Source organism: Medicago truncatula, chromosome 8 (genome assembly GCF_003473485.1).
Source record: "Medicago truncatula cultivar Jemalong A17 chromosome 8, MtrunA17r5.0-ANR, whole genome shotgun sequence".
Classification (NCBI taxonomy): domain Eukaryota; kingdom Viridiplantae; phylum Streptophyta; class Magnoliopsida; order Fabales; family Fabaceae; genus Medicago; species Medicago truncatula.
The window spans coordinates 41594417-41616423 of record NC_053049.1 but is presented as its reverse complement, the minus strand read 5'-3'; the positions used below and the strand labels follow the sequence as shown (position 1 = coordinate 41616423).

At 32.9% G+C, this 22007-nt stretch overlaps 3 protein-coding genes and 1 non-coding gene across 5 annotated transcripts; 2 read left to right on the top strand and 2 right to left on the bottom strand.

The window, feature by feature from the left end:
- Positions 1-7265: 7265 nt before the first annotated feature.
- Positions 7266-8606, top strand: LOC25501862 (E3 ubiquitin-protein ligase RING1). The gene has a single exon (XM_013591299.3). The coding sequence runs from the start codon at positions 7337-7339 to the stop codon at positions 8225-8227; it is 891 nt and encodes a 296-aa protein (XP_013446753.2). The 5' UTR covers positions 7266-7336; the 3' UTR covers positions 8228-8606.
- A 1156-nt stretch (positions 8607-9762) lies between these two features.
- On the top strand, positions 9763-9834 carry TRNAQ-UUG (transfer RNA glutamine (anticodon UUG)). The gene has a single exon. It is a non-coding gene; the product is annotated as a tRNA-Gln (tRNA).
- A 330-nt stretch (positions 9835-10164) lies between these two features.
- On the bottom strand, positions 10165-14924 carry LOC25501860 (magnesium-transporting ATPase, P-type 1). Of its 2 annotated transcripts, XM_039828525.1 has the most exons (9): positions 14712-14924; positions 14483-14599; positions 13665-13891; positions 13344-13555; positions 13148-13250; positions 12425-12443; positions 12073-12202; positions 11499-11985; positions 10165-11353 (listed from the first exon to the last, which is right to left on the bottom strand). In XM_039828525.1, the coding sequence occupies exons 1-9, from the start codon at positions 14893-14895 to the stop codon at positions 10199-10201; spliced, it is 2634 nt and encodes an 877-aa protein (XP_039684459.1). In that variant the 5' UTR covers positions 14896-14924; the 3' UTR covers positions 10165-10198. The 2 variants fall into 2 exon arrangements, with proteins under 2 accessions (XP_039684459.1, XP_039684458.1); XM_039828524.1 differs by having other exon boundaries at positions 12073-12443.
- A 1885-nt stretch (positions 14925-16809) lies between these two features.
- On the bottom strand, positions 16810-17478 carry LOC25501859 (protein MIZU-KUSSEI 1). The gene has a single exon (XM_013591297.3). The coding sequence runs from the start codon at positions 17476-17478 to the stop codon at positions 16810-16812; it is 669 nt and encodes a 222-aa protein (XP_013446751.1).
- Positions 17479-22007: the final 4529 nt, after the last annotated feature.

The following is a 22007-nucleotide window of genomic DNA, read 5'->3' as shown; positions in this document are numbered from 1 at the left end:
TAAGGGATTTGAATATATTATTTTTGAAAAGGGAAATGATACACAGACCACCTTAAAAAATGTAACGGAAAATGTATTTATATTCCGTTTAGAAAAAGATTTGTCAATAGAAAAGAAATGCGGAAACGTTATAAGAAGTGTGGTTCATAATTTTTTTTTTTTTTTGGAAATAATGCAGGGGTTCTTCCTTAAATTTGTGCTTTGAATTTTATGGTTTTTGAAATGTTAAGCACCAGAAATGTTTTCATTTAGTTATATTTTTTAGAATATTTCTTGAGGTTTCATGAGCCCTATCCACCCCATTATATTGGTTTGATTTAGTTTTCATTTTCTCTTAAGATATGCTACTATATATGAGTTGATATTCAACCGAATTAATGATAAGAGTTGATTAGTTTGATAATAGCATTTCATCAAACCCATCCCAATCCAGCATGTATAAACCCCTGCTTTCTTGTTGCTTCTTCCTTGTGAGCAAATTTCTCAAAGTTTGATTAATCTAAGTATCTAGCAGTTAATTTACAAGTTTATTATTAGGGAACTTCTACGGTACATCCGTAAATTAAGGTGTACCGGTACTCTCGCTTACAATTTTTATAAATTAACTATCATTTTTTATTAAAGAAAATTGGTGTTTGTTGACATATATATTTTAGAAAATATCATTTTATAAAAAAGAACATCACTTCATTTTTTAGAAAAATCATACTAAATTTTTCTTAATTTTATTGTAAAAAATAATCAAAATTCTCTATTATGAGTAATATGAATTCAGAAAAATCAAATTTTATTGTATTTACGTTTTTGGTAAATAAGATTTAGTTATTATAATTATAGGTGATGGAAAATATTTTTTTCCTACAAAAAATAACTCATTTAACTATTAATTTAAAGATTTGGTGTACCAATACACTCAAATTGTTGGGTGTACCATCGAATTTGCCTTATTATTATATTTTCTCACCGAACTTCACATTGAAAATAGGATAGGATTGATGGGTATGTATTGCATCGGCAAATACTCCTGAATGCATGAGACACACACCCACTTTCCCTAAACATGTGGTATATATGATATATGAACTCATAAATAAATGCTGTCGTTTCCAGCTTCAACTTGTAGACAAATTTTACTAATCAGTTCCATTCCATTGTCTCCACTTTCTTTCCCATGCAATTTCAAAGCAGTGACAACCAAGCATCAAATGGAATGGGTGGGATGGGATTTGGAGTTTTCACCATAAAATCAGTATGGTTATTGTCAATCATCAGGCCCTACCGCCATCAATTTATAATTAAAAAACTCCAAATGTTTCTAGCCTTTAACAACACGTGTGTGTGGTGGACCAAAATATTCATAACCTCATGAGAAGGGTATAATTCATCAACCTAATGAACATTGTAATCTTTCCACTTTAGTTCAGCCATCGCTAAACATAATTTTGAGTAAATTGATTTTACAAAATTTATTGTAGTTAAAAATTGAACTAAACAAACTTCATCTGATTCATAATTTTAAAGAATAATTTTGTTTCATTTTACTTATCACTTTTAAGTTTCAATGTAAAATTAATTCTTAATTTGTCAATTATATTCTTATCTATTTATTGTAAAAGGAGAAATGATAAAATAAAATGAAATATTAAATGATTAAGGGTATTATTGAAAAAATAGAAAGAATTTTATTAAAAATAACAAAATTTATTTAGTTTCTTGGTATGTAAATTTCTCAAAGGCGACGAGTATTGTGAACATAAAGAGTAAGATAATATAATTTATGATTGGATGCATGCATTCACTTAAATGTGATTTTTATAAAGAGAAATGCCGTTATTTTTTTTACACAAAATCCAATGGCAACCATAAAAGCATCGTATTTGAGCAACATATCATATACGAGTTGGGTTATTTGGACAAAAAAAAAAAGTAACATTATACTACAAAATACAATTACGATTTAGTTTGTTTTCACCCGAAGTGAAAAAAAATAATGGTAAAAAATTCAACCGTACGAAGCTGTATGGTGTCGGATGTTACATTGTGTGTCCACAAAACATACAAAGGATTTGGCATTGCATGAAAGGAAGGTGAGAGCCACATTGAGTTTGCAAAGTGAACAATCGGAAAATTTAGGAACCAAAGGTAACATCACATACGCAGAAGACAATTAATTGTTCAGTGCTAAAAGTGTTCCATGGAGTTTACGAATCACTCAAAATGTTAATGACCATCAACGTCGTCGCATCGATGCCTTTTAATAGAAATTGGGAGTAATACATTGATCTAATCCATATTAACTCGACAAAAACAAGAGAACACCAATAAAAATTGAGTTTCAAGATGTCAATACTGATTTTTCTTGTATATTTATTGATTTGACATTGGTTGATCAACATCTTAATCATGAGCACTAATATTATGGTGGACTTAATTACTACCAGAAATATCAATTATTGTTAAGAGTTTTAAATAAATTTTAAGTAACGATTCACCGTAGATTATATTATATTAACTTTCTCACCTTAGAATGTGAAGATCATTCAAATTCAACTGATATTTTGTATTAAGAGGCTCATCACAAGGAAGTAATAGCAAATGCAATTTCTTTAAGAGGTAGATCCATTGTGGTGACAAACTCTGACTTGTCAAGTTTCAGCGCATCTGTTATTCATGACATACAAGTTTTAGGGCTTGTTCCACAAAGGTCCAACAAGCAATGAATTTTCTAAGTGAATCATGGGCAAACATGGCTCATAACGATGAGGTTGTTGATTTGGATGAAAATACAAGTCAGCCATTTCAGTTGTTGGTCTCAAGGAAGAAGAGGAACAAGAAGAAACAACCGGAAGCGACCAAAGGTTTCAAGGTGGGTGCTTCCCGTCGTTCACTTCACTAGTTTGCTTTTTTTGCTTTCTTTTTGTTTTGGTTCTTTTAATTCTCACCTTAAAAGTTACTCGCTCCGGTTACTATTATAAGTAAAAGTTGATTTTTTAACTTCATTTAATAAATGATGTATGTGATATATATATATACTACATATATTATTTATTGAATGAATTTAAAAAATGAATTTTTTGTTTATAATAATGATCAGAGGAAATAAAAAAAAAAAAAAAAAAATCCACCAAACCAATCCGGCAATCATATGCTTTTCATTAAAGTGGTTTTAATTAGTAGGCTCCAATCCAATGCTTTTAAAAGTGGGAAAGAGAGAAGCCTTTTTGTTGTTTTATTTTAGTAGCTCTGCAATAGAATAACACAACGAAGAGAGTAAAACAAACTAAAGAACCAAAAAATAAAAGAAAAAGGAATTGATTAGTTGAGAGTGTTTGTCTGACAGTGCATAACACCTAGTGGTAGGCAGCATACTTTTTTTGTTCTCTTTTCTAACTTTGTTAATGCTTTCCAAAGAATAACACCAACATAAGGGGAAACAAACAGAATCTTGACTGAGACTTTTTTTTTCGATTTATGTTATTATTATCATCATCATTTCTCTTTTTTCCATTTGGATCAAGCTTGTTTACATGGATAACCAAATGATTATCTCAAACAACTTCTTGTTTAGTATCATTGTCACAAAGACATAAGAACACAAGAATAATGACATAAGAACAGAGAAAAACCATCATTGTATTTGTTGCTTAAATTAATTATAAATCTTTCTACTGAACCAGTCCACATATATATTTGATAATTAATAAAACAACATCACCACCATGAGATTGTGCATTTTCTCATAACAGATTTCTACTCTGTATCTAATTAAGCAACATGAATTATACTTAGTCACTGGGACAGGAGTATTTTGCAGCCACATGTAGGCGTGGTTCATAATTCACATGCCTAAATATTAATCACAACTTCTGATATATAGCTTTCAGTGGTCTTCTCAACTAACACTACGTATGAAAGTAGATAAGTACTACATTGGACCAACCGATTAAGTAGGCTTTGAAAAATGAAAATGAAAACTCTTATCAGTGTTCGTCGTATTGTAAGTGTCTTGGTTGCCTTTCTATCTTGATTCACCTTTCTCTCTTGTTTCTCTAATTTGGTGTTTCAAGTGATTTATCAAATTAACAAGTTACTTTTGCATTTTTCAAGTGCTTGTGTAAAACACTTTCCCAGAGCACTTTCTTTTCATTTTTAGGGTGTACATAATATATTGTGGTGTAACTGAATAATTGAAAACTTTTTCTCCTTTGAATAACATCAGGAGCTTGAAGCCCTTTAGGTTCCAATGAGTGAAGAATGAATTAAAACTACTTGGTTTGGTCATACTAACCTGACAGAAGGCAATGTTAATTATAAATCATACAAACTTCTGTAATAGGCTTTTCCAATCCTATGAGTTTCTCGTGCTTCCTATGCAATTTGGTTTATAGAATCTGAACGACATAAATACCCCATAAAAACCTCCAAAACACGTTGAAACATTTCGGATTTTAGAATTCGAATAGGGCGCGCAAGAAACTCATAGGGTGGGAAAAGTAACGGTCAGTTTTTTTTTATCTAGAGCCCAGCACAAGCCCAACCCAATGTGTTTTTTTGCATTAAAATTTAGAAGTTGCTATTTAGACATCAAGCAATTATGAGTACCTCAAATTATTCAAAATACCTTCAACAATAATTAACTACCGTTCAACGAGATTTTTAAATCTGTTAAATCGATTTAAAAAATGCTGAACAGTAGTCAACTACCGAGTTGAAGCAAACAATAATCAATTTTCGTTCAATAGGTGTTTGTGAGCAATTCTTAGGTGCCTAAAGTGCAATCATTTAAAAATTTAACAAAAATAAAAAATTACGAACAAGAAGTCTAAAAAAGAAGTTGGGCCACTTAAATAGTAGACCAAAACTGATTCAACCCATCGTATGACCCGCGACCCACATAATCTGAGAAGTGGCAAACTTGATCATAAGACCGGGTGAAATTGTGCCTCAAATTGATGTGATTGGGCCATAAGCCCGTAAGTGAATCTGACAAGTGCTCTAACTTACCAAACATATACGAGTAACGTACAAAATTAATCATTGACTTTAGAAGACGCTTTCAAATAGGTCTCTGACTTCATGCATATTTCAAAAACGTCATCGATTATGTCAAATTTCACTCATATTTCTCATTCAAAAAAAATATATTGGAGACTAGATTGATACTAAAACGATAAACAATTGATAGCACATTAATTAATGTTAAATGGTTAAATATAAAGATCAACCTAACAATTTAGTAGAGTTTTTGTCTGGTACAAAAATTAATAATAGTTTTTTTAAGGAAAATAATAATATAGTTTTTATCACCTTTTTTAAAAGAGTCATGCTAGCATCAGTCGCTTGTACACTCTCGGCCGGACACTCTCTCACGGATTGGGCCACATCACACTTCTCTTTAAACTCATTTACTTGTTTACAGGCTCCTCAAGTTTAATTTTATTTTATTATTATTATTTTTTTATTTGCAAGAAGGAAGAAGATCTAGAAAGACATGCCCACATCACTCATGGCTATCACAACAACCCATATGCTCATAGCAAATAATTGGCAGAATTAAGGATTTGGACTGATATCACAACAACCCCATAACCAACCTTCAAGTTTCAGCCCCTTAATCAAATAAACATCAACCAAAAACCAAATCTTTTCCCAAATTTCATAAAGGGTCAAGTCTAATTATTCCAATAAACTTTAAATCTACAATAAATTATTTTTCTCATGCAAATAATTGGCAGATCTGGGTTTGAATGAATCTGAATTTTCTTTGCAGAGTGACTTAAGGACTGAGTTGTGGTGTTTTGTCAAAGAGAAATTGCCTGCAAAATTGAGCTTTTTGTCATCAGTCTCACACCTAATCTGATGGAATATTATTGAAACATTTTTCAAAGATTCATCTAATCTCACAAGTTCAAAGATCCAATTGTCTTTCCCATGACTACATCAAGCTTTGGCAATGAAGATGCTTGTCGTTATAACAGTAAATTGTGATTTGAGGCGTGCGTAGGGGAGACAAAGTTAATTAGAAAATATAGAATTTTTAATATAAAAAACATAGCCGGTTGCCGGTTAAGAGATGTTTTAATAACAATGATGTGGACCAATAGGAAGGAAAGTGGTCAAAAGCGATTGTCACAACATCTGTCCCTAGCATTGCTCTTTTTAAAATACTTCTATGAGCATTTTACCAATTTAGAGCAACTTTAGCGCTTGTTCTACACACTGTTCTTACAATACAAGAACACATAATTTTGTTCTATGCATTTGAGAAGAGTGACATGGGGATAAGTTGGAGAACCGTTCCTCTCGGGGAACACGTTCTTGCAGGTTCTATGTCAGACAAAACAAAGCAAGGAGAGAGAAAAGAGGAAAAGAAAAGGAAAAGGAGGGTGGGGAGTGTGAGTGACGCTTGGGAGAGAGAAAACATGAGAATTGGGTTTAAGTTTTTGAAAAATAATAAATCCCTTCTTTGAGAAAAGATGGACTAGTAACATAATTTTTTTTAAAGAGGACCAGTAAGTGTTCAAATAAAAAAACAATAAATGTATTTTTATTTGTTTTAACTTGTTCTCAATAAATTATGTATTTCTTTTCATAATTAGATAATATAAGTATTTTTTTTCATTATTTAATATTTTTAGAAAAAATAATATACAAATAAGTATTTTATTTTAAAAATATTGAAATAAATACAAATTTATGGGGTCAATTGTAGGACCCTACAAATGTAAGTTTAGAACATAAATATTGTTCTTTGTATTGAAGTATAAATGAAAGAATGTTCTTAATATATACTTCCTCCTCCGTCCCAAATTATATGACGTTTTGGGCATTTCACACATATTAAAAAATGTAATTAATATTGTGTGGGAAAGAGATATTATGAGTTGTTTTACAAAATTATCCTTAATAAATGATATGAGAAAGATAAATGAAAGAATTGAAAAAAGAAAGAGTAATAAATAGTTAAGGATATAATAGGAAAAGTAACATTAATGTTTCATTGATATTATAAAGTGACATACAATTTGGGACGGAGGGAGTATATCGCATCACCCCATACAAATGCCTCAAGAACATAAATATTGTTGTATCATTGTAGATGGTCTTAGAGTCACACATGGAAGTCATAAGTAGGCCCCCACCACTATTAAAGTAACGCGTAAATTCCAAAATCAAAGCAGCATTGACTGAAGTCTAAACATGGAAAAAACTTGGCTGCTAAGTAAACTCGGAAGTTTCCTATGAAAGGCTAAATTACCCAAAATTCTAATTAATTACCATCTAATCAGACCATGATTTGTGGTGGAAAAACAAACAAAAATCTCCACAATCTTCCATGTACACTCTTATCTCTAACATTCTCTCTCAATCAAATCTCACTACCCTCTTTCTTTCATCAATGGTTTTTCATCTTAGAAATCTCCTTCATTTCTATTACCATGATAGCCCAAACCCTTCTCCTCAACAATCACCTGTTACATACACTCCCTATAACATACTTCATCATTTCCATATCCATGATATCCACACACTTCGTATAGCTATGATGGCCATGGCTTGCTTTGTTACTACGATTATGCTTTTCTTCTTCTTTTTCATATCCATAAGGAACTATCAATCAAGAAGACATAACCATACTCGCGATAGAAGAAACACGCCGGTATTGTTTGATGTCCATGGTTATAGAGATTCTACAATTTCAAATGATGATGATGATGATAATGATGGTGATGAGAGGGTTATTGTTGATCATCCCATATGGTTCATCCGTACGGTAGGGCTTCAACGATCGGTGATAGATTCCATTACAGTCTTCAAATACAGAAAAGACGAAGGACTCGTTGATGGGACAGAGTGTTCTGTTTGTCTAGGTGAATTTCAAGAGGAAGAGAGTCTCAGAATTTTGCCTAAGTGTAGCCACGCTTTTCATATCCCTTGTATTGATACTTGGCTTAGTTCACACAAGAATTGTCCGCTGTGTCGTGCACCTGTTATCAATGATGCTGCAGAGGTGAGTATCACAGTCACTGATCAACTTGATTCAATTTCAAATATTTCTGGTGACACTCAGAATCAAGGACATACAGAAAGCTCTGATAATGCTGTTGGGAGAGGATTAGGGTCACATAATGTAGGAGAGTTTGATATTATTATTAGAGTAGATAATGATGATGGTGATTCTGGTGTATCATCTAGTGAAAGACCAAATAAAAATAATATTGCTTAATTTGTTAGCAAAATAAATGGAAGAGGAAATACAACCTGTGAAGAGGAAATTTTCCATGGAATCATCTTCTACTTCAATAATATACATTTCATGATCTGTCAAGTTTAAAGATCAATGAATGGTGCTGATTCAAGGATTATTAAGGAATGGGTATTGTTCTACTTTTTTTGCATGTCTTCTATTTACAAATACTAGTCCATCTTTCAGTTTAAGACTTTCCATATGCTTGCTTTGTGCATATATAATATTCAGCAGCGCAGAAATATGGCAACACAGTTTACATATAAAAGTTTGAGTAAATTTGGTATTTCTACCCTGTTTCCTCTGTTTTACATTACAAGATGAGCTTACCACGATGTATATATCTGCTTTCTTTATTAGTGACTTGTTTTAGTCCCATTGTTAAATTACAGTGGAGCAAAATTCTAAAACATAACATGTAATACATATTTTTTGACTAGGGCAAACATAACTCATTTTGTTAGCAACAATGTGATAAATAAACTCAAACTAGTTAAAGATGTATCCGTCCTAGTTAGTGTATGAGCTACCTCAATGGTTTGTTCTCAACTCTAGAGTTACTAAAATTGAATATAACCAAAAGGAATGTCTACAATCTGTAATTATGGCACCAAAATCTAAGGCATCTCTCGTAAAATATCAACTACCTTCTTGACTCAAAATCCACATTTTCCATTTGATGGTCATGGCTCCACTTGATTGCTCACAATGATCCACATGGTTCTCCTTCGTCCACCAAACAAATTTGGAAAAAACAATTCTGTTTTAACACGCACGAAACCACTCGAATCATTTCTGATGCAGGCACCAATGCCTTCTCCATTACTAGCATTGGAAAATGAGGCATTGATATTGCATTACAGCATATTTGGATCAGGTTTCAACCATCTATCTCTATAATTGGAGTAACAGCTCGTTTCTGCTTCTGCCTCATAGTCTGCGCTGTGTGGCACACCAACCATTAAGCAAGTATCTTGCTTGCACTGCCACCTACATCGCAGTCTCAAGAATGCTACTGCCACCAACCATTCAACGACTTTTTTTTTTTATGGAACAACACAAAAGATTGAGAAACTTCTGAACTAATATTTGTGTTTCAAAACTATTCAGAATTCAGACCTGTGTTTGGCCAATCACTTTTTTTTTGGCACGTCAATTTTTATTTAACCACTATGATAATAAGTTATATTAATTAGTTCTCAAAATATTTCTACCATTTGTTTTTACAGGAGTTCAACAGATATTTAAACACAGACATTAATAGATACATATGGTTAAATGAATTTACCATGAGTATATTCTCTCTAAAACCTATTAGTAAAATGAGATGGAGAAATCCATAATCCTAGCAAATGCTAAAGCTGTGAGCTTCATGTGTTTATTTACGCTCTCTGTACCCTAAACGAAGACATGATTATTATTTTACGGCAGAAATTATTAGTATTTTAGTAGTATGGTGTCAGCAAATCCGTATTGAAGATAACTAGCCATTTCATAGAAAATGTACATCGAATGGTTCTATGGTGTAGTGGTTAGCACTCTGGACTTTGAATCCAGCGACCTGGGTTCGACTCCCGGTAGGACCTTTTTTCTCATGATCTCCATCATTTTTCTGAGCTACACAATTTTTTGGAAGCAGTGAACGTATGTTAAAATATTTTAATTAAATATATTTTTTCTGGAGGGAATTAAATATGTATTGTTTATCATAAAATGTTATTGTTTGTTACAATCTTATCATTTGTCTTACTAATTGAATACAACAAGACAGTTTGGCCGAGTGGTGTTCTAAGGCGCCATATATTTTTGTTTTTTTCTAGCTCTTTATATCACCAATTACCATAGCTTACGGCTTTGCAAAGCCGTCTTGATTGAATGTGTCCATTGCTATGATAACAATTTCAAGACAAACATCGTATGGAAAACAAAACTGTATTGAGAATTTGATATTCAAAGCCATCTCTTATAAACCAGTATGTAAAGTCTCTTAACCACCTGACCTATTGTAAAATATCCCATAAAAATAACAAACAAAAATCCAAAATATGAAAGAGGTATAAGGGTGAATCCCATAACCCTCCCAATAGGAGTGAATGGAATTGCAATTCCAATTGTAGATATCACAAGAGTGGAAAAAATCACAGGCCAAGAAGCAATATCCTGAATGAAAGGGATTTTCTCAGTCCTCATCAAATGAACAATCAGAGTTTGCATCAGAAGACCCTCAATGAACCAAGCTGAATGAAAAAATTTCATATCATCATAAGCCTTGCAATAAAACCAAAGAAACAAAAGTGTTGCCACGTCACATAAAATGCATACCGGTCCATTCCACAATATGAACATCGGCAAGCCTCGCACGGACCACTTATGAGGAGTGTTCAAATATTCTTCATCCATTTTGTCCCAAGGGATGACGATTTGTCCAAGGCTATAGATGAAATTCTGTGTAAGTAGCTGTCTAGAAGTCAAGGGCTCATATTTTAGGAACAATGTTGCTATGAGGAGTGAAATGATACTTCCCAAGTTAGCAATAACCGACATCTTTAAGTACTTCATTGTGTTGCCAAAGGTGAGACGACCGTGCTCCACGCCCGCAACGAGCACGTTTAGATCTTTCTCTAGTAAGATTATGTCTGCCATGTCTTTGGCAATGGCTACGCCGGAGTCCACTGAAATGCTTACATGAGCAGCATCCAAAGCTAGTGAATCATTCACACCGTCTCCTAAGAAACCAACAACATGGTTTCCTTTTGTCTGCAATGATTGCACGACTCGAAGTTTTTGACTAGGGGTGAGACGGGCTAGCACCGTTGCTCTTTTAACGGTTTCATGGAATGTTTCTTGATCAAGTTCTTCTAGCTCAGGTCCTGTTATAACATGAGTGGTACTTATGCCGACTTCTCTGCATATTCTTGTGGTTAAGGAAAGTGAGTCGCCTGTTAAAACTTTGGCTTTCACTCCTTTCTCAGCCAAACACCACAGTGCTTCCTTTGCTGAGTCCTTAGGTGGATCAAAAAATGTTATGAAACCAAGAAATATCATGTCTCTTTCGAAATCATAGTCGTGTCTCTTGCTTCCGTTACTTGTTTCGCAAGTCTGCTGCTGCACTTTCACACATAAATTGAAATTGTAATATATCCTAATCTTGTAAAGCTATGTATATTAAAAATCTATGATATTGGCATTAAATTAAAAAAGAAAGGCAAAGTTGTAGACATTTTAAACCAGGAAGCCAAGCAAGACGCACCATTTCGACCTTCTTTATAGCTACTGCGATAACCCTTAACCCTTCATTGCTCAATTCTTCTGTTAGATTTAAAATCCTCTGATAGTCATTTGATGAGAAGGTAGAAATTTCATCTTTATCAAAATTCTCAATAAAAGAACAAACTTTTATGACTTCCAACAATGCTCCTTTTGTTACCATGAACCTGCCAAAGAACCTCGAGTGTCTATCGTCTGTTTCTAACATGACAGATACTCTTCTTCTTATGAAGTCAAAAGGAATCTCATCTATCTTCTTCCACTTGGATGGCTGAAACTTGAATCCATTTGAATATACATGTGCTAGAATTGCATCATCCAGAGGATACTTTTGCTCAGCCTTGAAGTAAGAATTGAGGAACGCATAGCGTAGAACTTTTTCTCGGGGTAAACCCCTGCAGTCAAGATGATTAACCAAGATTGCATGATTCATTGTAAGGGTGCCTGTCTTGTCAATACAAAGAATATCCCTGCAACAGTGAAAATAGTATATAATTAATGAGAATTTAGTGTCCAAATCATCAATCAGTTGATTTTTAAAGTGAATTTATGCTTACATTGATCCCATCTCACGTATAGATGTTAGACTTTTTACAATACATCTGTCTTTAGCCATAGCAACTGCTCCTTTCGCGAGGCATGTGTTAATGATGAGGGGAAGCATTTGAGGATTGAGTGCAGATGAAACTGAGATGGCAAAGAGAACACTCTTGCTCAAATTATGAGATGTAGTGAAATCTGTCACGAACATAATTGTAACAACTACTAGCATAACGGAAATAAGCATGTAAAATATCCATCTGAGACACTTTTCAAAGTCGTCTGGCGGTTTTTTCTTCCCAATTTTTGAAAACATGGTGCTCATGTAAGTATTTGATCCAGTTGAAATAACTAAACCTGTTCCCGTACCTGATACCACATTTGTGCCCTGTAACGTTCGTAATTAGTCTCTTAAGATAAATTCTGTTATTAAGCTGGAAATTCTGTTTGGAAATTCAATAATTTTGAAGGCCAAATATCTGAAATATATAGCAAGTTACAAAACTCTGAAATAAAAAACAAATGATTTGAGATATGGATTTGCATCTTCGTGAATTAAGTATAGCAATATTAGTGTATTACAAAAATAGATTAACTTCTACTGTTTATTGTTAGTCATGTCTCTAAAATGGTCACACAAATAAAGAAAAATTATTTGAAATTAGGAAAACTCAAAGAGTTAAAGATCACTCGTCAATGCCAATCCATTATGGAAATAAATAAGGCATAATAATACTAGTCATCTATAATTAATCCATTCCTAGCAAGATGTTCTATCTATAAAATCCTTTGGTTAGGGCTCTATCAGATGCAAGTGTATGTTTGATTCCAATTTTATAGGACACAAAATGGATTCCAGGGGTGTAGAGTCGAGTTTTACATGTTTGGATGTTGTCAAGTAACTTGAAGCTAGAATTTGGAGCTTTTGTCTCCAATGTTCAACTCACTTTTACAAGAATTACATTCAATGCACTTTTAGCTAAAATAAATTTTACAGAATCCATTCTTACAAAATCAACCTTTGTCACGACAGATGCTGTAATCTGTAACTACCATTGAAACAAAATAGGGACAAGGAGTTGTGTTACTCACCATAAAGCAAATGTTCTTTAAATCTAGTAAAGGAGTGTTGTGATCTTCTCTAACATCGCCAGCTTTGTCGGTTGTCCAAGATTCCCCAGTTAGTGAGGCCTGGCTGTTAAGAAGTTAATGAAATCACAAAATGACATTTAGTTAGCTGACAAGGCAAGCTGTTTTCCTATTCGAGTAAATTTTCTTATTCAAGTACCTTACAACAAGGTGTTTTGAAGATAACAGCCTGATATCTCCAGGAAAGAGGTCGCCAGGTTCAAAAATCACAATATCACCTGGAACTACATCCATGTGATCAACTTGAACTATCAATTCTTTCTGTTCAATTCTACCAGCACATCTTTGAACTTTTATAGGACACCTTAAAAATTCTGAAAGTTTCATCGCGGCTTTTGAGCTTCTGTGTTCCTAAAGTCCGCAACGAAGATTCAAGATTAAAAACATAGATATAAGTGAAGAGAATTATCCATTCAGTATTCACTCATTGAACGTAATCAACTAATTAATGTAAAAGTACCAGACAGAATCGAAGGATGACACTGATAAAAACCAATATGAGCATGATGAATCCGTTGGGATAATCACGGGCGATGAAGGACAGAGAAGATAAAATAATCAGAATCATATTGAAAGGATGGAAAAGAGCATTCCATAGAAGATTCCACAAGCTTGGAAATGAATACTCAAGTGGAACATTTGGACCATTTTCCCGCAGCCTCCTCTCAGCTTCAGTAAAACTTAAGCCTGCAAAAAATTCAAGAACACAGTTAACACAAAAGGGGGAAAATAACACAAACGAATACTCGAGGGTAGTGTTTACTTACTGATCAGAACAATGAAAAAACTATATTCTACTGTCTAGTTTACATGTACATAAGAGTAGCATAGATATGATTGTAGTTGGAAATAAACAATGAAAATGTTATTTGAATGACCAATGCCTATCCACTAGCCCACTCACGACTGCAATTTGGGTTACAACATCAAGGTTTTAATATCTCTGGCTGCGAATTAGACCTTATCAGCCACATTTGACAGCAATTCTCTACAATATCAATGATCGCAACAGAAACCACAATGAAAATCTTAGTTGAGCCCTAGTATCAATTTTCTCCCTCCAAATTTCTTTTATGAAAAATTTGCACAGTAGTTACAGTTTGCATAGCGCAAGCGGCACAAAAAACATGCATTCAAGACACATTTTTTGTCCATAATTTAATTTCAGTATACAATTGAAAAAAAGAAGTTATCTTTATTGGGTGTAAAAATTAAAGAATGATAATTATAAAATCAAAGTTCATTGATAAAGTAGTATTGTAGAATGCAGATAATTGCCTCTTTCAGTGGATCTAACATACTCAAAGACCAAGTTTTTTTCAGACTGAGCCAGTGTATATAACCAAGAGTACACTTTCTCTTCTTCCTTTGTTCTTGATCCTCCATCAACTTTCCCTGCAAATGAACACAACCCAGATAAGTAAAACACCAAAAAAAAGAAACTTTAGCATAACATTAACTACTAAATTAACAAGTTATGGAAAATCATAGAAGAATAGAAGCATACTTCCACAGATAAATCGTCGAAAACATTTTAAGACTGAAGAAGGGAAATGATCTTTGTGTGTATTGGGTTTGTTTACAAGAGGAAGAGTGTAGTGATGGCCATTATTAGCAGAGAAAAGGGTGGAAACTTTGATTCTTCCCATAGAAGGATTGAAAAAATAATGGGATAGGAAGAAATGTTGCATGCATGATATGATACATAATTTAGGAAAAAGAGAGAAGCTAGTAGTTGAAAATGGAAATTTGAATGGAAGGTAAAGAACAAAAAAAGAAGAGATTATTGCATTTTTTTTAGTTTGTTGATCTTTAGTTAGTAACTTCTCTTGCATTGCTCTAACTACCATACCACTGACTGACCGTTAAGGTGGACTGCTTCTTACTTGAACCATAATCCACACTTCATTGAGTAAAGTTAGTTAATGACTTTTTTGTTAGGATTCAAATTCAATTTCTTCAAATAATTCATTTTTAATCAGTGTTCATTTACTATAGTAGTTATATCAAAATACTGCAATAATTTAGATGGTTAAAGAGTAATATGTAGTTAAAACTTGGAGGGTTCAAACTTAGGTCATGTTGGTTTCCTAATTGGAGGGAGGGTTCAAACTTGAGTTTGTAATGGGCAAACGTCGCATTATAACTCCATCAACGTTTGGTTTCCTCCATCTTCACACTTAGTGTATGTCTTGCAAGTCTCATTTTTTAGTTTATACTTTAACTACCAAAATTTCGATCATTATTTTTGTCGTTAATTAACTTTGTGATCAATTTTTAATAGTTTATATATTGGCGACAAACATTTCAATCACTATATCAGTTAGCGACATACATTTCTATTGTTACTTTTTTTAAATTCTGGTGTGACCGACTATAGTCACACAACACCAAAAATTATGTAGGTCCTTCCTGCTTAAGGGTTTGTTTGGCAAGACTAAAAAACAAGCTTATAAGTTCGTTTGTTAAAATATACTTGTTTGGTAACTTTCTTTTCATAACGAGTTTATACCTTATTCTACTGCTTAAGGTTCTATTGAAGTTATAGCTTATAGCTTATCGTTTTTCATTTCATTTTTACCCTTATTAATTCACCTAATATCCATTTTTACCCTTTATAATTATTTTAATTTAAATTAATTGTAGAAACAAGGAAGGGTGACGCTCCGTACCTTTTTCTTTTCTAACGATAAAAAAATGTTGGTCTCGAGTTAAACAGAAGAGAATTGCATGTAACCAAAACATTTTTGAAGCTAAGTAAAGGTGGCTGCAATTCTCTAAAAATTGCCTTTAACTTTTAAGCTCAATAATAGTATGAACAATAAGAACATTATGAGTTGTCAGTTTACGCGTAAAAATGCTTTTGGATCCACGCATAATGCATTTATATGGAGTATTTCTGCAATAATAATGCCCCACCCACTAATATAGTTGAGGAGTAGATATTTGGATCTAACGGATGAGATGACTACTATATATGGCAATGCACATGCATCATGAATTCACATAGTATTAAGTGTTTTCTCCATGAAGGATCGGTTAAAATTTAAACTAAATATAGTGAATATCTAGTGTAGAGTAGAGACCTATAAATTTTATAGTGAGAGTTAGATCAAATTAAGTGTAGTTAGATTCACATATGAATATCTAGAAAAAAAAATACTTTAAGTGATTAATGAGTTGGATTAAAATATAATTTATATAATAAAACATCATGACTTTCTCTAAAAAAATAATAAAATAAAATAAAACATCATGATTTAAGTTGATCCATGTGGTCGCTCCATTTGGTGGAAAAATGTTTGGTTGTTGTTGTATATATTATTCGCTACAAGCATCATTCCAAAAATCTAATATCTAATCTAATCTAATTAGATAAAACTTAAATAGTGATCTTGGTTGATCAAAAACTTAAAATTTCAACCGTAATCTTGATCTTTTATCAACCGCTACTTCTTTAAGGATAAAGCCATGGAGTTACTTGCTATACAACATTTCTGGTATGCAGGTTAATTAAGCACAGCTCAAAAATATAAGAGTGATATAGTTACATAAAAGAAAGGAAAAAAAAGAAAGAAAGATTAAGGTAATTAATTAATTAATCGTTACATTGACCTCAAAAAGAAAATACTAAGCTCCTGGTGAATATTATGATCTCCCTCAGGATCAATCAAATGAAAAGATTCACATTCAGAAGATCCACCACCAACCCTCTTAAAACTACCTCTCAAATACATAACTTCATTATCTTCTTCTTTATTCACAATTTCCTTACACTTCATTACTCCAGTTCCAACAGCAACAGAACGCATCAAACTCAACACTTCAATATCAGTATTCGAAGCCTTTCTCATAACAGCATAACCAACCTTCTTTCCATTACAGTACATAGTCCAAAATGGCGTCGACAAAAGCGAAGAAAATCTTCTTCCATTGTCACTGCTACTCTCTAATGCGATTCTCAATGTTCCTCCTCGCATTTCCCTCGCTAAAATGTTTGCTGGTACTGCTAATTCTAGAAGGAGAATTGGGGTAGTGGAGTTTGCATTTGATTGAATGCAAAAACTTATTTTTCCTTTGCGGTATCCAAATATTGTGCCTGTAATGGTGGTGGATGGTGTGAGTGAAGAAGAGGAGTATTTGGATATTGTATCTTGGTCTTCAACTACGGTTGTACAATTGCAGGTTGGGATTAGTAGTTGCATGAGAGAACGTAGCAATCTCCATGATCTTACTTGTTTGTGGCAGTCCACTGTTGTAACGCCGGTAGCCATGTTGCTAGTTGCTATACTTGATAACTAGCTTTGGAGTTGCACGTCTAGTTGTTATATAGTCTCTGAATGCAATGCACATTGCTGATTCTGTTAGTCAATTTAGTCCCTGAATGCAGACTTCATTAGTCAATTCACTCCCTAAAATTGACCAACAGAGTCAAGAGATTGTTTTACAATTTCTCTGCATTCAGGGACTAAAGTGACTACTTATTTCCTATTCAGGGACTAATTCTCCGTTTATAGTTAAATAGTTTAAATATAGATGACGTGTGCATATGTGTGCTCAACATAAATCATGAATAAAATATAAAATGAGTGTCCCCTAAAAAAAATATTAATGGGTGTAAACTTTAGTTAGTTAGTTGCACATGCATGCTGAGTTCGTTCCATTTGATTATTATTATTATTAGAAATAAATATTTTTTTTAGGAAAGGATGTTTAGTTATAGTGTTCATTATATTGTCAATGGTGTTGGTACATCACTAAAAGTATTATAACAAGTTAAGGATGTGGTTATACTGTTACTAAAGTATGAACAATTTTATTGATTTGCCATGGACTAAATTCAATACAAGAGTTTTCAAAATATAAATTACAACAACGCTTAAATTCACACAGTACAAAATCAAAATCAGTAATGTCATTGCTTCCATTTGTTAAAATAGTCAATCATCTTTTTCAAATCAAAAACAAAATTAACAACGCTGTCATCGTAAGTCATGAATCCATGAGAGTGCATGAAGTAGGCTCAGAGCTTCCCTCACATCCACATTGCATAGCAAGAACAAACATGCCTTCATCATCATCATCAATGCACATATCAATTCGAGTATGATTTCTTTGTGCCAAGAAAGACACATCAATATTACAGTTGTACCTCCCTAGCACTTGATTACTTTTTACTTCTAAATTTTTTATTGGACTCTTCATGTTTCAAATCAAGATTTTAGTTGGGTACAATTTTCCTTTCCTGTTTCAAGAATAGTAATAATCATTGCATAATACACTCTTATAAAAAGGGATCTTGATGAAGTATCTTAGTTATGTACAATCACCATGGTAAAAAAAACCTCACTTAAATTTGAGATGGAGAGAGTATTAATCTCCAAAGTAGGCCAAAAATATAAGTTGAAACGGTAAAAGAGTTTTAAGCAAGAGGTCAATATTTTGATCCTTACTCCTTAATCCTACTACTAACATTCCTCCTTCATCGATCAATTTAACCAATCATATTTTACCTATAAGAATAGAGATTAGACATTAGTTACATAAAGGGTACAAAAATGCTAAAATTGTAGAGATAAATATTTTTGAGGACCCGCCTAAAAGTTAGTGTTAATTTTCCCAAAAGAAATAAATAAGTTGATGGTTTTTTTGGTTGGAGTAAGTTGATGATTGGTAACAATTATTTTCTCTTTATCTATGTATTGATATTGATAATAACAATTCTTGTCCCTTCTATTATGTTCCTTTCTTTTTTGTTTTTTAATATTGTACGGTTGACCTCATGTATACTTGTTCAAAAGAAATCCACAAATTTAGGGATCAGAAAGGCAAGTGTCGAATTGTTTGAAGTTAGCCAATCAAATTCAGCATTTTTGGGGTGCCAACCAAAAGCTTTAATCTAATGCAACCAAGTTTCCAGATTCTGAAACAACTCATGCATATGCTTTTTTGATATAGTTTTATTTCTTGTCCCTGCTTTTCTCATTTTACATCTTTAATTAAGAGATTTCTTCTCGTTTGTGGTACCTGGAGCACGCTGGATTACTTATAACTGAAAATAATTAATATTCAAATGATTAGGATGTCTTCTTCTTTTGATCATTTTTAAGGGATTATATTTCGGCTTAATTAAGAAGCTAAAGATTCGGGATATATAAAGATTTCCGTACCTCCACCCACATATAACCCACCAATAAGGAGAAGAAAAATAATTTATGGACACCCAAGCACTTATATATCCCGATGTCATAATATGGTTGGATTAGATGTAGTCAATCGATATGGTAATTGAGAGTTGTAAGCTTAACTTACACACTCATATCTTGGTTTGTGTATTGAGGATCTCGTTGTCTTACATGACAATATTGCTTTTAAGCACGTGCGAGGAAAATAAATGTGTTGATTGGTTGACTAATTTTAGTTTTAATTAAAGTTTCTATAATGTAAGAATTTTAAAATCTGTTAGTGAGCTCCAAAATATTCCTTATGATGACATATCTGAAGCTTGCTTGGCAAGAAATGTTACCGTAACTTTGTAATTTGTTTTTTTATTCTTGGGCATTGCCCTCTTTGATCACAAAAAAAAAAAAAAAAAAAACATGTAGTCAATAATGCATACAATTAGCGAAATCAAGTTTTTTATTTTTATTTGATAGAAAAATTCAACGTTAAAATCTGAATCGCCTTATCTTGATTCGTGAAGTTTTATGACTGCACAAGTCTTGAAAATTTTACACATCAATTCACCACCATTCAAACGCTAGGCCACTAGATTTTGGACCATAAAACTCCAAATTCGTATACGACTGTTTTTGTTTTATTTTTAGAAATATACAACTGTTTAACTATTATAAAAATGTAGTATACACACGGACGATCATTTTTGCATGCTTTTTTTCAATGATAAGTCATGCTTAGCCAAAAAAAAAAAAGTATATGCATGTTTTGTTGCAGCGGGTCCACAATTCACAAAGTAGCACTAAGCCATAATTTAATGTTTTTCTGCATAAAACCATGTGGGAGGAACTTAGGGGACATATATAGCGTTTTTTCTGGAGGCTAAAAATAATAATGTGGAAAGCTTTCTAGTCTGGCTTGTTGCTCCGCTTTCCTTTCGCATACAATATTGTCTGATTCTGGAGGCTGACACATGGAAAATCAGTTTCATTTTATATATCTCCTTTCTTTTTTGGGGTACAGAGACCTTTTTTAGAATTTGAGCTGTAACTTATAGCTAAATCATTTCAATTGGTTTGTAAGGAACAAAATGTCTCATACTTACATTACATATCGACGTCTTGAACATATGGATTATGTTATCAGAGTGTATCCAAGATCTATTAGGTCGCCTGTCAATGCTAATCCAAACCGAAAGCCGGGAGATGCGTACGATATTGGACCTCAGTATGTTTAAGATTAGAGCAAAAACTCATGTGATACTTAAATAGTAACTTTTAATCATGACTACAATATTCAGTATTCACTTGTATGGGATCTAATGGTTTGGCCATAATGTGTCGTAGAATTGGTTTGTGGTGTTGAAGAATCGAGGGGATCAATGAGTTTAGCTTGGTATGTTTCTGATCCTGTCCATTGTGATTTGTGATTACAAATGGTGATGTAGGCAAATTGGTTGTACGAAGATGAAGTGACACACAAGAAAGGCTCGATGGGAATAGTGTATATTTCGCATCCGATATCGGATTAACTCGAATTATACCTTTTCGGAAACAGAATTTGCTCACGAGCGTAATTCATCACTTTGCCGTGATGTAGGGGTGAATTTAGCTATTCAAAGTCATCTGAAGGCTCAAAACCACATTTTTATTATTCCAACAATTTTATTATTTTCTGTTTTGTTTCGGTTTATTATTTTCGGCACATTAGAATCTGTTATTTCCCTAGTATTCAAACTAAACTTTCGTAACCTAAGATGCATTTTTTCATTCAATAAAATATCGAAAAAATTTCGCAATTCTTTTGGATTCAAGAAACCCCTCTTTAACAGATTTATCGCTTGCAACTTGTATGTTTGCTAATCTTTGCTTATGTTCTGTGTCAAATGAAAACTATAATTGGTGTCAAAACCATTTCAGTTTAATGCTTTTCTATTCCAAACATTAGGATTTTAATTAGGATTGTTGTGATCATACTACTTAGTCAAATACCAATGTGACCGATTAGATGGGTTTTGTTCTACAGATAATTCAATTGAAACTACTAAAACAAAGTTTGAAAAAAATAATGTTCTGATGCATATGGTACAACTGAGGCGACAACTCGATCTGTGGTTTGTAATATATGAATAAGTAATTTGTTAGGTCGGTTGGTAATTAAGGGCCGGTTGTTTGATGCCTTAAAGGGTAACTCAACACATTTTAGGAGCTTTTGGTAGGGATCAATAGAAAAATAAAGAGAAATATTAATAAGTGTCTCACTTATTAGCATGACCCAAGAATAAAAATAGAGATTAGGGGTTTTAAAGGAATGAGTTTACTAGTCTATTCATTGGGTCAACTTTACTTGAAATCCAAACACATAGACTGCAGGACTGGAAACAAACTTTTTTTTTATTAGAACTTTGCAATGATATGAGAGGATCATACCATATAGAACTCGTTGCTCTTGTTAGTTGTTAGATTAGATGTGAATATACTAAAATGTTGGGGATGAACCTAAAATTGGAGAAGCGAGTGGAGTATTTCCTAGATAGAACTGCCTATACCTAGAGCTGTCAATTTAGGGACTTGAGAATAAAACTCATTTCTAACTTACGATTTTTTTTGTTTGAACAGGAAAAAAA

Bases quoted from the DNA above. Each gene is read 5' to 3' on its own strand.
- LOC25501862 (XM_013591299.3), top strand. From the start codon at position 7,337: ATGTACACTCTTATCTCTAACATTCTCTCTCAATCAAATCTCACTACC.
- LOC25501860 (XM_039828524.1), bottom strand. From the start codon at position 14,895: ATGCAACATTTCTTCCTATCCCATTATTTTTTCAATCCTTCTATGGGA. The intron at 13,251-13,343 runs GTACTTGAATAA...ACTTCTTAACAG, and splicing joins TCAAAACACCTTGTTGTAAG to CCAGGCCTCACTAACTGGGG. The intron at 11,354-11,498 runs GTGCGTCTTGCT...GTGAAAGTGCAG, and splicing joins CTATAAAGAAGGTCGAAATG to CAGCAGACTTGCGAAACAAG.
- LOC25501859 (XM_013591297.3), bottom strand. From the start codon at position 17,478: ATGGCTACCGGCGTTACAACAGTGGACTGCCACAAACAAGTAAGATCA.